The sequence below is a fragment of the Drosophila teissieri genome, chromosome 3R (genome assembly GCF_016746235.2).
Source record: "Drosophila teissieri strain GT53w chromosome 3R, Prin_Dtei_1.1, whole genome shotgun sequence".
Classification (NCBI taxonomy): domain Eukaryota; kingdom Metazoa; phylum Arthropoda; class Insecta; order Diptera; family Drosophilidae; genus Drosophila; species Drosophila teissieri.
Window position 1 is genome coordinate 18,072,122 of NC_053032.1, and position 14,423 is coordinate 18,086,544.

Below are 14,423 nucleotides of genomic sequence, written 5' to 3' on the forward strand. Positions count from 1 at the left end.
CAAAGAAATTTAATCAAAGGCGCTGCGATGCGATGCGCTTGGCATATTTTCCTCCATCTACTATAAATACATACATGCACATGGAAAACGCCTGTTATGCACGTGGCCTCATCTGGTTATACCTGGCTTTTATGGCCATTAAATCGAGTGAAGCGCCTTTCGATGACATGACTTTGGTCCGAAAACAAATGCAGATATCAATTACCAATATTTCATGAACGAACGGACCCCCTTGAAAGCGGACTCGGGCAGCAATCAAATGATATAGAAATACCGCACTTTAGTTATACCCCAGAATATTACGCTCTCCACTCCCGATTCCCATTCCCATTTAGATTGAGATTCAGATTTCGATTCTGATTCTGATGCTGCTTCTGAGCGGAGTAATTGAAACGTATTCATCATCATTTGCGAGCATTTTGGCCATTAGGAGCAGCTTACGGCTGATGGAATGAAGATTGGGCGAGTGTCGGCAATCTATTCAAATAGATGATGAATAACATGCATTAAATAATGTGTATGTGTAACCTTATTACTCCGACTCGTGTTCCTCCAGTGCCTCTCCACCGGAAACTGTCCGGGGACTTGCCGGAATCTACAAATATTAATTTCGATTGAATGCTAATCGCATCTGGATCGAGGGAGTTGTGTGTATGCCGAAATTGGACAATTTGAGATCCGAACACCCTGCACTTCGCACGCCCATCACATGTACTTCCCCAGATGAAATGCACTAAGCGGCTTGTGATTTCGACTTATTGCCACTTCTTTCCAGTGACAATATTTGTACTTACCAGATACATTTGCTATTTAAGTTAACACAGTATATGAGATATGTGGTAGCTACAAACTGGCTGAAAAAGCCCGCTTTACACTTGCCAATAATTAAAGCCCTACTTTCTGCCGGTCCACAAATTAAGTGATTTATTGCCCCATCTCGGGGGAGCGCCTATCTATCAGCCTTATCAACTACAAGTGCACAGAGTGGTGTTCGCTTGGGTGGAGTGCTATTCATCGGGCTGGAGTGTACGAGTATTGCAATGAAGTGGATTGTAGGTACAGTGTGCGGAGGGGTTACACAAGAAGTTCAACTACTGCTAAACGGGCACTAAACTAGCAATATGTCTAATAATACCATTGAAATTTAAACGGGAACTACGAAATACTAGGTCCAGGCCACACGCTTGCGTGCGAACTTCGGAGGAGCTGCTGTCTGCGAGGTGACCACGCTGAGGGAGCGGGATTTGTTGAGGCGCTGCATGTCGACTTCGCTGCGAGCTGGGGGCAGGTCCTTCCACACATCCAGGTTCAGGTTGGAGAAGGAATCGCTCACTTTGGGCAGCAGATTCTCCTCCACGGAAGCCACGGAAACTGAAGATTGAGATTGCACCTCCTTGAGGTTGGTTAGCGATGGCACAGCCACCTGGTCCGCCTGCTCCAGGTTAAGTTGCTCCAGCTGCTTGTTGGCCTGCTCGATGCCACTCAGATGCTGGCTCCGCAGTTCCACCAACGTCTGCTGCTGGCTCACATTCTCCTGGAGCAGGGCACCCAGGCAATCCTTCTCCTGGTCAATGAACTTGCTCAGCTCGCCGTAGCGCTGCAAGTGCTGTTCCCGCCAGTTCTCCTCGCAGCGCTGTAGGTTGTACTTGGCCTCCGACTCGTACATGGCCTCAATCTGGGCGCAGGCTAGTTCCTCGTTCTCCAACTGGGAGCGGTACCTGTCCAGCAGGGTCTTCAGCTCCTCCGTCTTGACCACATACTTGGACATGCGTTGCAACATGTTGATGCACAGGGAGATCTGCTTGCGACTGGTCTCACTGCGCTGCCGGATGAACACCTTGATCTTCTTGAGGTTGTACGCGTGTCCGGAATCGACTTGCTTCAGCACCAGAGCACTGCTCTCCTCCAGCAGTTCCCGCTCCTTGTCCAGCTCCCCCAGGAAGAGCTGGAAGTGGTGCTCCTCCTCCTTCAACTTATCCGCCTCCTGCTGTCGCAGGCGAAGCTCCGACATGTGCGATTCCTGCAGAGCACGCAGCTCTCGCAACTGCTGCTCCCGGATCTGCTGGCGCTCCTTCTGAGCCTGTTCCGTGCGACTGATCTCCTGCTGCAGCAGCAGCTGCCTCTCCGCGGCCAGAGCCTGCTGCTCCTCGCGCTGCTGCTGGCTCTCGATCTGCCGGTCCAGCCAGTTGAGCTTGGCCAGCACCTCGTTGTCCGACTTGGACTGGTAGAGCAGCTTTTCGTCGTCCACGCCATGACGCCAGCGGCCGTACAACTTGGCCTCCATTTCGAGCTTGCGACGCAGTTGCTCCTGCTCCTTGAGCGACTGGTTAACCCGACCAAGCATCTGGAGGTCTCCACCAGCCGGTTCCCGCGGACGACGACGTCGCTCCAACTCTTTGTTGTACTCCTCGCTCTCCGAGGCCAAAAGCTGGCGAAGTCTGGACTGACGCTCACTGAGGGCCGTCTGCTTCTCCTGCTGATCGCGTCGGGATTGCAGCTGTTGGTCCGCCTTCTCGTAGTACTCCTTGTTGGTCCAGTTCTCGAAGCGCGACGTGACCTTACCCCAATGGCTGTAGTAGCTGTTCACCGCCTGTGTGGCCTGCACCCGGTTGTTCTCCTGCTCCATGCGATGCGCATACGCCGCGTGCTGCTGGTTGAGGCGCCCCGACATCCTTGGCCCTTGGTCCTTCTCCTTCCTCCTGCCGAAACATGGAAAAGAGAACGCAAAGAGAGGGATGAGCGAGTGAGTGGAGGCGCCAGTTGGCTGACAAGTTCATAAACTTTTAAATTGGGGCCAAGGCGAGCCAGGCAATGAGAATGGAACAGGGAACAGGCAACAGGGAACAGCAAGGAGCAAGGGACGGGAGTGGGAACCCCATTTGCGATTGCCCTTCCGCAGGGGAAGAATCTCAGCTGGACACACACTTAATGGGGCAACTTCATTCAATTAGCTGAAGGATGTTCAACTCTGAACTCACCTTTGTAAAGAAGATATATACGCCGCAGACACTGGGATCTGAAGGCTGGAAGTTTACTGTACGAGTGGCATTTTCTCTCTCTTGTTGACTTTTATTTTTTGTGAGCTGCCTACTCCGACCAGTGGATATCAGATATTCGGGCAAACAGCGCCAGAGAAATACCATTCTTCGTTCGGTCAAAGGCCTGCCACCCCGATTCCATCCCGTTGCTGGGAAATGCATGGCTGCCAAACGGACAAGCGTTATGGTTTTCCCGGCTTTCCTCTCCATTTCTGTTCATTTTTTTTTTTGTGCCCCCAAACTGCAGCCATCACCGCAGCTGTCACTAACTGCCAAAGCAGCAGCAGCAGCAGCAACAGCAAAAGGCAGCAGCAGGAGAAGAGCAGCAGGAGCCAGTGGAGCAGCCAGAACGCAGAAATATGGCAAAATCAGTTGGCACCGCCCCCTGTCCACACTCCCAACTAGCTGGGCCCGCTGCCATGACCCTGCTCCCGGAATATTTCCAGGCCAGAACCAGCCGCCAATCCATCAAGAGGGCGGCCCAGCAATCTGTCAGTGGGGCGGGATTGCAAATGACCACACTCGCAAAATGTACTTGGGGAAATCCCAGCGAAATATGTGGTTGTTGTGGCTCCAAATACAGCGAAGAAATAACAATTTAAAACTAGTTCTCTCTTTGCCCAAACTGTATTCAACTAGGCATAACAAAACTTTGTTTCAAAAGTACTTCTTACATTTGCAACTATCACATGCAAGTAGTTAAACTTATGGCATAAACGCTCGAAAGGTGCGTCTATAAAATACTATAGACTATCTTCTGATTAAAAATGTATAGTGTGCAAATTGATGATACCTGCCATGTATACTTCGGCGTAACAGCCTTTTTTATTTATGGCCACTTGCAAAATGTCCGAACCACCAAAGCCACAAAACTTTATTCACGCGAAACACTAGCTTGCAATATTTTTAAGTGCAACCGTTTGCGGCAGCAGGGGCAGAGTGACTGAGCTAATTTCCCAAAGATTTATGGCCAGCACGAAGCGCATTGATATATGCCAAATTGTTTACAAATTGATTGCATTATTAATAATGCCCACAGAGGCCCGATCAAAGCCTCTTTCGTTCTCATTTCGAATTCAATCGAAAATGTCAGCAGACAAGGTGCGTGGGGATGCTGGCGGGGAGAGGGGGTAAATGGGGTGGCTGGGGGCGCGTAAAATGTAAAATATTCCAACAAAGTACTCCTTATGTCATATGACAGACGACAAACTTTGGCAATAAATCAAACAACAGGCGACGACGCTGTTGGTAGGCGGTACAGCTACAGCTACAGCCACAGCCGCAGCTTCAGCTGGATGGGAGATCTGTTCAGTGTGGTTGAACTCAGTTCAGCTGTAGATGTGGGCGGTTGAAGGGGGCGTGGCAGGAGAGGCACACGTGGAATACAGAATACAGAATACGGAGGCAGTGAAATGCCAAGATGCCACCGCTGTATAGACTTAATACACTTTCGGCACACACAAATTCACTTCCTTAATTGAAATTTTAATTTGAATACTTTGGCAAAGTTTTGGCCGACAGCCAGCTAGCGAGTGAGACAGCTCAGGCAGCAATAACAAACAGCCAAAAAGTCGCCGAAATCCGAATTCCCCGCCACCCATTTCAAGTCCCCCCCCAAACCCCCCAATTCCACAAATTCACCCCGGATCCTTTCCACAGGCAATCTCGCACAGGCTCAGCGAGTTTTCAATTTACGCGCCTCGCGAGTCGTTTGTCATTTTATGCGTCCTAATATATGGCATGTGCGTGCCGCTACAAGGATACCAGCAGCAGTATCCTGCGCCCCCCCTCCCCCTCCCTGGTAACTTCCATTTTTGGGGGGACGCGTTTTCCTGCCAACCAGCAAGGCGTAACTAATCAGCACAGGCAATGATATGGCGACATCTGATGAATTGTTCGCACAGCCGAAGATTTCAATTGGGGGTGTTGGCATACATATACACATCGCAATGAGTGTGCACTCAGAAAAAAGCAATGTATTACACGCTATCACGATCAAAAGTCACTCCATTCAGTTCGAATCTGATATCAAAATTAAATAAGGTCAGTTTTCGCGGGCTGAGAACTTAAAAGTAGAAAAACCCCCTACGTTATCTGGAATGGCAGCCGACTTTCAACGGACAGAAAACAGAAAAACCGGGCCCTTGAATTCGTATCATTAAATTACTACTTCTCATTATTGCCTGATATTCATTGGGCCTGGGAGCCATTTATTACGATTGTGATTATGGCGATAGTGAAAATGAAATATTGAAAACAGATAGGGCCAGTATCCGCGTGGAAATTATAGAAATTATACTGTTTCACTTTGCGCGCCGTGTAGATAGACTCTTGCATGGCTGGCCCATCAAAGAGTTTTCATTGTGGCCCCGGGGATTCCCAGGCGAGTGCAATTACTTTTGTTAATTGTAATACACACAGCCGCAGAGACACCCGTTTATTTGTCTAATGTGTAAAGCTTCTGGCTTCTGGCTCGATAATGTTTACCTGGGTGAATACCCCATACCCCAAACCCCACCTTGTGAATATTGGGTGGGGCGATGGGGGGATCAAATCAAAGAAGGCCTGTGATTTTGCGTGTGATTTCTGCCCCCCTCGGCATTTTTCAGTGGGAGAGCGTGCCAAGGCGTAGTTAGTGAGCGGCACTTAATACCCTGATAAGATGTGCGATTAGTCGAATGGTAAGTTATGAGCACGATGGCCAGCACTTCCAGCTGCCGAAAGTCGAATGCGCAATGCTCTGTCCGGGGGCTTTCAGGCAGCAATTGATTAACTCATTTGATTCGATTTTTATCGCACTTTAATTGTATTCCCGATTTATTTGGGGGATTTTTGAAGGTCTCGATGCATTTTCTAAACAAACGCTGAAGTAAAAGATACAAAGCAATCATTTTTCGCTGTGTGTTTATCTGATTTGCACACCTGGGTCGTAAAAATATCTTTATTAGCCTTGTATCCAACTGGATGGGCTCATCAAATTGACGCCCCTGCACATGAAAATAAATGTTGTACATTCAAACAATACATATTATTTGATTTGGGCTGCGGGATTATGAAGTGCCAAGTGGTGGACCTCTCGCAAAAGGAAGAGCAACTCGAGATTACAAGACCTAATCAAAGGCACCCGTTGAGCTCTGTCCACTGGAACTTCGGACTTCATTTCAGTTAGCGTCAAAGACAATAGCACACCACATGGGCGACAAGGTGTCTGGATCCGTATCCACTTCCAGCTCAACTTCCCCGGCAATCCTCATGGACTCGGAGCATCGGGAGCATTGGGAGCAGCAACAGCTGGCCACAAGTTGTGGTAAGTGGAGCCACAACTATTTGGCTGCTCAAACTATCCAACAATTTCAAAGAGCGTTTCAGAAATTTCCCCTTTTTGAAGTGTAATAAATATCGAATGCTTACGGGGGACGGGGCAGGGTGGTGGGTGAGGTGTGGTCTGCGTGTTTACCTTGCCGCAAGTATAAACAGCAAATAAAGTAAGACAGCAGAGGGGGAGAAAATGAGCCCGGTGATTTGGACTTCCTTTGGACGAGGCGCCAGAACGCATCTGGCGGTTATCCCCCGAAATTTTCGACTTGAAAAACCTGTGTGCACGCTCTCAAAACACAAAGCACAAAACCAAAAAAAAAAAAAAACAAAAACTAATTCAGATTAAGATCGAGAGGAAGATGAAGATGGAATGTGCTTGTTCGCCATAAATCGACGACGGAAAATAAAACGCTGTTAATTTGTCTATCCATCCGATCTCGACACTCCGACTAAAGCAATTTAGTACCAACCGCATTTGCAGCGGACTTCCCCCAAAAAAAATTAAAGCGATTCCACCAAGGGGCATCCCCGATTCGAAAATACAACAACAAAGTAAATCACACGAATACCAATTAAAAAAAGAGTATGTCCGGTCGCGGTGGTCAAAGAAAGCAAATGACACCGCGAACGACTAGGGCTGCGATGCTGTCACTACATAACCAGTTGAAAAGTCACGGTTTCGAGTTCAGAAACCGGAAAACTGAAATCATGCCGAAGGAATATCAGATTTGAAATAATGCGACGTAATTTAAAGAAGATAGAATTTGGATGGGACCTATCTCTCCTTACTTGTAAATCAAAGTAAGCCGAAACCATTATAGCTATTGAAAATTCGCATTTTCAGGGATTCTAATTATAAGCATAAATATATTAAGACACTTTACACTATAAACATTTAAAATGGGAATGTAATTCAAAAACTATGGAATGACACACAGAATCTATCTAATTTACATATAAAATAAGGAATTTCGGAAGAAGACATATCACATCTGCGACCTGTCATTAGTTTCAACTTTAATTCGTGTGTTTTTAGATGGCAGCAACCAAATTTCCTGACTGCAAACAATATTTAACAATACACTGTCACCTCCAGCTATTGAAATTGTTGATTAATTTATCACAGTGCCAGAAGTAAAACCCCAGTATTAACATTTTTAAAAGAGATGGTTAAAACCAAAAATGATGACTCACAGCAAAATCATTTTCGGCAAATACCAGTGACAATAATAAATCGCCACAGGGCGATTATTCGAAAATAACCTAACCTTTGCCATTGGCAAATGCTAAGATCAGCTTGCAGCTGCGTGAATTTTTCTACAGTTTTCAGAGTTGGTCAAAAAAAAAGTTCCCCACGTCTAATTTATGCCCTCCATAGAGGGTTCTTATCAGCGGCGACCTTCGAGAATGACCGATATTGAACTGCTTGAAAGTGTGGTGATGTATGGATGTGTGGATGTATGGATGTATGGATGTACAGATGTTTGGAGTGTCATTCTGATCCGTACGATCAGCGATCCATATCACGATCATCTGGCAGTGGAAATTGTTAATCACTCACGCTTGTCGGAAGTTGTGATGGCGAGGCGTGAGTTTGGCCCTACAGTCTATGCAACGTTTTCAGTGATTAACCCTAATTGGTTATCTAAGTGTTGGGCCAAAGTGTAGTCATTTCGTGCACGCGAAGAAAAGTAATGATTTGTAAATAAGTTCTCACATGAACAATGAACGGTAATCACTCAATGCAAGCTAATCAATGTAACTTTTTTCATACTTAAATGCACTCAGTTTAAGTGAACACGTTTGACTGAATAAAACAACTATTCGTTGTACTGCTTGTCTAGTGCAAGTATTTTCTCTCTGTGCACTCGTATCTGTAATTTGAAATGCCGACTCATAGTGACACGTGTGATAGCCCTCGCAGCCGCAGAGCTCGAAAAAGAACCCTTCGGATTGCAAAAAAAAGTACCGGCGATCCGAGGAGGTGAAATGCGGTTGAATGGGGCCAATGAATTCGCGGTGGCACGGGTAATTCACCGCACACGAAGCGCTAGATCGATCGCCGTATTCAAATTCCCTAAAGGCGGCAGCGTGACCTTAGCGCAACTTAGTGCGGCTGATAACAGCTTTATCAAACTCAGCTGCGACGTCGACCGAGGCAGCGGCGGTAACCGAGGCAGCGGCGGTAACAACGGCAGCGGCGCTTAAAAAAAAGCTCACTCCGAGCGAAATCAAAACCGAAAGAGCGAGCGGCGAGAGCGTTGGGGCCATAAGTTCGATGCGATTAGCCATTTGTTTGGCATTGCTCCCACGGCAGCGGCAGCGGCCACAGCAACGGCAACGGAAGCAGCGACGCCAGCAGCAGCAGAAGCAGCAGCGGCAGCAGCAGCAGCGGTGCGAATTCGGTGTGTGAATTTTTCTATAAACTCTGGCCCGCCCTTATGCTGGCCAACATTCGCGCTTTATACGCTTGATACGAAGCATAACGCCGCTATGTGAGCACTGCCGCACCGCACCAAAGTCTGACCTTCACACACAGTCGAAATTTCGCACAACTCTTGCCACAAGCGAACGGTAGCAGCTAGCCAGCCAGCAGCCAGCAAACAAACCAAACCAACAAGCAAACAAACAAAGAAAAAAACAAATAAGCAACAAGCAAACGAGCAACAAGCAGCAATCGAGCAACAGTGACTAGCAGTTGATACAAAAGTTCCTAAATCCAAGTCACAGTTCCTTAGCAGCTGAATTGCAGCAGCAACAGCAGCAACATTGCAACAGCAACTTCGCAACAGCAACTTCGCAGCAACAACTTCGCAGCAGCAACAGAAGCACAACAGCTAAAAGCAGCAACATGACAGCACTGGGATTAGTTCTGCTATCGATGATGGGTGAGTGCCGGGTGTTAGGAGTCTTTTCCTTATCGCCAAGGTCCTGAGAACACTTACTGTGCAGATAGCAGCCGAATTGCGGAATGTGGGGCTATTTTATCTATTCGTTTTTTTGAATTCCTGAGCGCCAAGCAACTGCAATCTGCGCCAGCTGAGCACTGATAGCGAAGAGATAATATATGCAGCGAACTGTGCTGTGATAGGTGTTCGATATACAATGTATGCACACTCCACTCACATCGCCCGATGTCAGATGTGTGATTTTTTGTTTCAATTAATTACTGACATTTAACAAAATTGTCATTTACGGCCTGACAGCCAGCGAGCGAGTGAGATGGTTTTTTGATTTTAATATTCATAATTATTAACGCACCCTAACCGAGAACGAGAGTCGCTTATCGAGATCGTCGGCTTTACGTCATAATTTACCAAAAAAAGACAGCTTTCATGCTCTCACATATCAATGGGAGTCGAAATCATATGAAACAATGACAACAATTAAAATAAACAAATCCGAAATATTCCCTGCGTTCCATGTCCAAAGCGAAAAGTAAGCACGTAGTGTGCTAATTTGTCGAAGGTTATTGAGTTTAGTCGAAAAGAATATAATAATAATAATTCTATATTAACAATATAATCAGCAATAGTATCCAAGTGTATTGCAATCCTCAAAATAGTAATTTCAATCAGAGTTCTTCAGATAACATCGGTTGGAGTGTAGAGAATAAATATTAGCTACATTAATGAAAGGGGAATTAAGTATTCGGTTTTTTGAGCCAGAACCTGCGCTTTCTTTTCTGGTTTTATTGCTTTTCGCTCTTTTCTGGTTTTATTGTGCAATTTTTTCTGTTTGTTGCTCCGGGTACTTTTTGTTTTCACGCTGTACGGGTAGAATCGGTCGCTTTTTTGCCTCTTGATTTTTCAATTTTGTTGTAATCGAGCGTGACTTAATTTCGCACATTCCCCGAAACAATGTACAATGCACGGATATTTGTTTAATGGCAGACTGACGGCCTCTTCGGCATCGTCAACATAATAATATTGAAATGTCTCTATTATGTGCTTTGCCTGATTAAAAACAAACAATTACCCAAGGGACCACTGCATTCCACCAGTCGCCATGAGTGCGAGTGTGAGTGTGAGTTTGAATGCTAGTGTGAGTGCCAGTGAGTGAGTGTGAGTACGAGTGTGTGTGAGTAATTCCTGCCACTCTAATTATTCGCCGGTAATTTAAATACTTCAATTATGCGAAAATTTAATCAGCAGCGCAGCGCAACGCCGGGATTAATCGAATATTATCAAAGAACTTTGCGCCTCCGCCAGCGAAATTAGTTTTTGAGGCGATAGTTTTGGCATTTTGGGTGGTGGGCTGTTGGGTATTGGGCTGGTGTGAATGTGGCCCCAATTGGTGCCACAAAGTTTGCAACATTGATTAGGCCAACGGGTTTAGTGTGTTTACTTTATTAGGCCGCGTAATTAGGACAACAATTAGGGGAGCGGGCTGATTTCGAGCTCTTCGTGCTCGGCTGTAAATATAAATGTAATTAACATGTTACACACACACACACTAAAAACTAAGCAGCATAAATTAAGCAGTCGACGATTTGAGAGTCCCCTCACATCCCGCGTTTCAGTGCTCCTGCTCTGTTTATTATTCAAGCACGTGCCGCCAATGAAGTCCAGGACCCAGCAGCCAGGACTCAGCATCCTGGTTCCAGGACCTCGGATAGGTGCCAAACTGCGGGCGCCACGCGACACTCACACTCAGACTCGCACTTGGAACAGCACTCGATATCCTCACAATCGCTGCTATAAAAATGTAAATTTCAATTGAGAGTTTTCACAGCATAAACTCTTTTTTAAGAAAATGACTGGCTGTTTTAACAAATATTTACTTCGGCACCTGCGCAAACTCGGCTATTTTCGGATGTTAGCACAGCACACATGTTTGTATTTATTTTGGGTGTAATAGCCAAACATTTATTAGCACTTTGCTAATTTGATTAACCCATTTTATGTCTTCAAAATGCCGAGCTGATAGTATCCAATACAATTTGTTTATTGTGATTAAGTCTTTGAAATAACCCCCATATAATCGGTTGATGCAGTCATAGCATCAAAATTAAACTGGAAAGACTTATGGTAGATCCTTCCGTCACACTGCCATTAGTGTAATTCAGCCGGATGCTATTATGTTGACGACAACTGTGCGCCCACACAACTTTCGCTGCCCGTAAATTTTAATTAGAAACTGCCGCTATTAACTTAGTCAAGTGCTGCGCCTCCTGTTTCCGTCGCCTTCGCTTTTCCGCCTTTTCCAGCGGCCCACTTTCGCCGCCCAAGTTTTCCGCATGCATATAAATGCTGGGGGCGTAAGGCCGCTGTGGGCGTGGCCGGAGAAGTTTCGGCAGACGCCGGCAAACATGCCAGTCCTCGCACTTTGCTTCCTCGTTCGCAGCCCCATGTTTGCCAGCTGGGGCAGCATGCATGCAGTGGGAGCTGAATGGAATAGTTTTCGGATTGGAGTCTGAATTTGCATTTATGACTCACGACAGCTGGAGGGGGAGGGGGATGGGGGGAATCAGGGCCAAACGGAACTGGGTATCCAACCTTTTCTCCAACCCGCAGTGTCAACGGCCAAAAGCTCACGCCATTGATAGATGATACCCATAGACTTGTAGCACCTGTTGCGATCAGGCGACTCGGCCACTTCCTCTGCCATTTGGCTTTTAAGCATTTCGCATTGAGCGCTTTCAGCTGAGTCACGGTGATGTGGCCCCGGCCAACTCGAATCGAGAATGCCCTACTGATAGACACAAATAGACACATTTATGTGCATATCATCAGCGCTTTTGTATACAAACAAAGCGCGCAGTTTTTGCGTTGGCCAGTGTAAATATTTACTTTTGCTACCAAAGCGCTGGAAAATATTTACCACACTTTTTAAACAAAATCAACATTTTTTTGACAGAAGCTGGGCGCCCATATTTATGTTTAAATAGGTAAAATAACTCTTTTCATTTCTATTAGTTTGATCCACTAGTAACCGATGTGCCCAGCTTTTACCAGGGAATGTCAGGCAAATATACATATGTATAAATGCGAAATCAAATAAAAATCACCTATCACAACAGCAGTTTAGCATATTTGGTTCGCGCTCAGCGGCAGCTGATGACGATCGCTATTGGCAATCGGAGCCGATCGGCGACTTGTTTTTTCTCAGACCTCAGCCCGTAACGGGGATTTTCAGCGGCATTGGGGAGTCGTGGAGCTGTGGAGCCGCGTCAACGCGTCAGTTGAAAATCGTGGGTCGTCGGAACCGCAGCCACCGCAGCTACCGCCGCCGAAATCCGCAGATAGCAGCGCCTCGCGGGGAATCCGAATCCGCATCCGAGTCCGCATCCGAGTCCGCATCCGACTCCGCATCCGCAGCCGAGAGCGACTATCATTTATCAATGGAATGTGAGCGATGTACGGTAGCAGAGCCGCAGACCACACGGCTCCCCGCCCCTCCCCAGTACACACGCCCCCCCTTTGCAATTAGGGCCGACAAATGCCGACTGTCTTGGAAGTGGCAGGGTTTTCGGGGCCAGATATAAACCATGGCAAAAGTTCAAATTGAACTTGTTTGCGCCGCGCTAAGGAATGCACGAAAATAAATGTAAACAAACTGCTCGCACGCAAAACACAATTTGAAAGCCAAATTTTCCATGTGGGATGTACCCAACCGCTCCTCAAAATTACAGTGAATTGACTGGCAGTGTCTGTTTTTGCCAGCGAAAATATAGTTTTCGTGCCACGTACCGACAACCCCACTAATCCCAGCTGACTGTATCTTCATTTGCAGGCTATAGTCAGCACATGCAGCAGGCGAATCTGGGCGACGGTGTGTCCACCGCCCGACTGCTGTCCCGATCCGACTGGGGAGCCCGGCTGCCCAAGTCCGTGGACCACTTTCAGGGACCCGCGCCCTACGTCATCATCCACCACTCGTACATGCCAGGCGTGTGCTACTCCACTCCGGACTGCATGAAGAGCATGCGGGACATGCAGGACTTCCACCAGCTGGAGCGCGGATGGAACGACATCGGATACAGCTTTGGCATCGGCGGCGATGGCATGATCTACACCGGCAGGGGATTCAATGTCGTCGGAGCTCATGCGCCCAAGTACAATGACAGGAGCGTGGGCATCGTGCTGATCGGAGATTGGAGAAGTAAGTTGCACTACTTCATCTTAACTTTAAAAAGATAGTCACCTACTTAACAACTTTAAGAATACAGCTCCGTTTGATTGGCTCTCATTAGGCTTTAATGAACCTACTTTGTTCTTTTCCCTAACTCTGTACTAATTACTTTTCCATTTCTACTTTCCTTTCAGCTGAACTGCCGCCCAAGCAGATGCTGGACGCGGCCAGGAACCTGATCTCCTTCGGGGTGTTCAAGGGCTACATTGACCCCGCCTACAAGCTGCTGGGCCACCGACAGGTGCGGGATACCGAGTGTCCTGGAGGCCGCCTGTTCGCCGAGATCTCCAGCTGGCCGCACTTCACCCGCCTAAACGACACCGAAGGCGTAGTTAGCAGTACTGCGGCGCCCGTCGAGCCCCACGTCCATCCAAAGGCGGCAACACAAACGCCACTCGCCCAATCCCCGCCAGCTGCGCCCAAGGCCTAGTGGGCACACGGTGGGTGGATGGAGACTCCTCATCGCCCTCGCAAAGCTTAAGAGTTTAACAGTTTAAGAGAAGCCACAACGAGCTCGGCTCCCCGCACAACGCCAAGGAGTTCATTCAGTATTCATTAGATGTCTCTTCTAACATTTCACAAATAAAGCAATTTCTAGATGATAACACTTAAACATAACCCCCGCTGTTGTTGCTCTTTGTGTCCGCCCAATTGACCCCCTGCCCGCACTTGTTCGCACTTGTCAAATCAAATAGCAATTAATTTGTGTCAAATTCGATTTCGATGGCCGAAGTTTTTGGTCGACACGCGGCGCTGAAAATGTCGGCGACCCAGCCACATCGAAAGGTTTTTCCAGCCATTTGACATTGGCTCGCAATGCGGGCGATGCGGATGATGCGGATGATGCGGAGTTAGGGGTCCAATACCCCCAATCCTCACATGCGGACGAACCAATCTAGGAGCAACTGATGAATTAATAAGGCCCCAGGGAAA

General features: G+C 47.3%; 2 protein-coding genes across 4 annotated transcripts in view; one reads left to right on the forward strand and one right to left on the reverse strand.

The window, feature by feature from the left end:
- Window positions 1-897: 897 nt before the first annotated feature.
- The window catches only part of LOC122620539 (trichohyalin), a 28,559-nt gene continuing 15,033 nt past the window's right edge, over window positions 898-14,423 (reverse strand). Inside the window, exons 1-2 of one of the 2 annotated variants that reach the window (XM_043798045.1) lie at window positions 2,979-3,110; window positions 898-2,699 (exon numbers count right to left, since the gene is read on the reverse strand). In XM_043798045.1, the coding sequence (XP_043653980.1) occupies window positions 1,166-2,671 (1,506 nt within the window). In that variant the 5' untranslated portion in view covers window positions 2,672-2,699; window positions 2,979-3,110 and the 3' untranslated portion in view covers window positions 898-1,165. Of the gene's footprint in view, window positions 2,700-2,978; window positions 3,111-14,423 lie in introns of those variants that run through there. The other variant, XM_043798046.1, reaches the window with a different exon arrangement.
- LOC122620542 (peptidoglycan-recognition protein LB) lies at window positions 6,192-14,108 on the forward strand. 2 transcript variants are annotated; one of them, XM_043798049.1, is made up of 3 exons: window positions 6,192-6,345; window positions 13,092-13,460; window positions 13,625-14,108. In XM_043798049.1, exons 1-3 carry the CDS (start codon window positions 6,231-6,233, stop codon window positions 13,918-13,920), a joined length of 780 nt encoding a protein of 259 aa, XP_043653984.1. In that variant the 5' UTR covers window positions 6,192-6,230; the 3' UTR covers window positions 13,921-14,108. The 2 variants fall into 2 exon arrangements, with proteins under 2 accessions (XP_043653984.1, XP_043653985.1); XM_043798050.1 differs by lacking the exon at window positions 6,192-6,345 and adding an exon at window positions 8,682-9,244.

Excerpts from the sequence above, each read along its gene's own strand:
- LOC122620542 (XM_043798049.1), top strand. The coding sequence starts at position 6,231 with ATGGGCGACAAGGTGTCTGGATCCGTATCCACTTCCAGCTCAACTTCC. Across the intron at positions 6,346-13,091 it reads ACAGCTGGCCACAAGTTGTG|GCTATAGTCAGCACATGCAG; the intron begins GTAAGTGGAGCC and ends CTTCATTTGCAG. Across the intron at positions 13,461-13,624 it reads GCTGATCGGAGATTGGAGAA|CTGAACTGCCGCCCAAGCAG; the intron begins GTAAGTTGCACT and ends CTTTCCTTTCAG.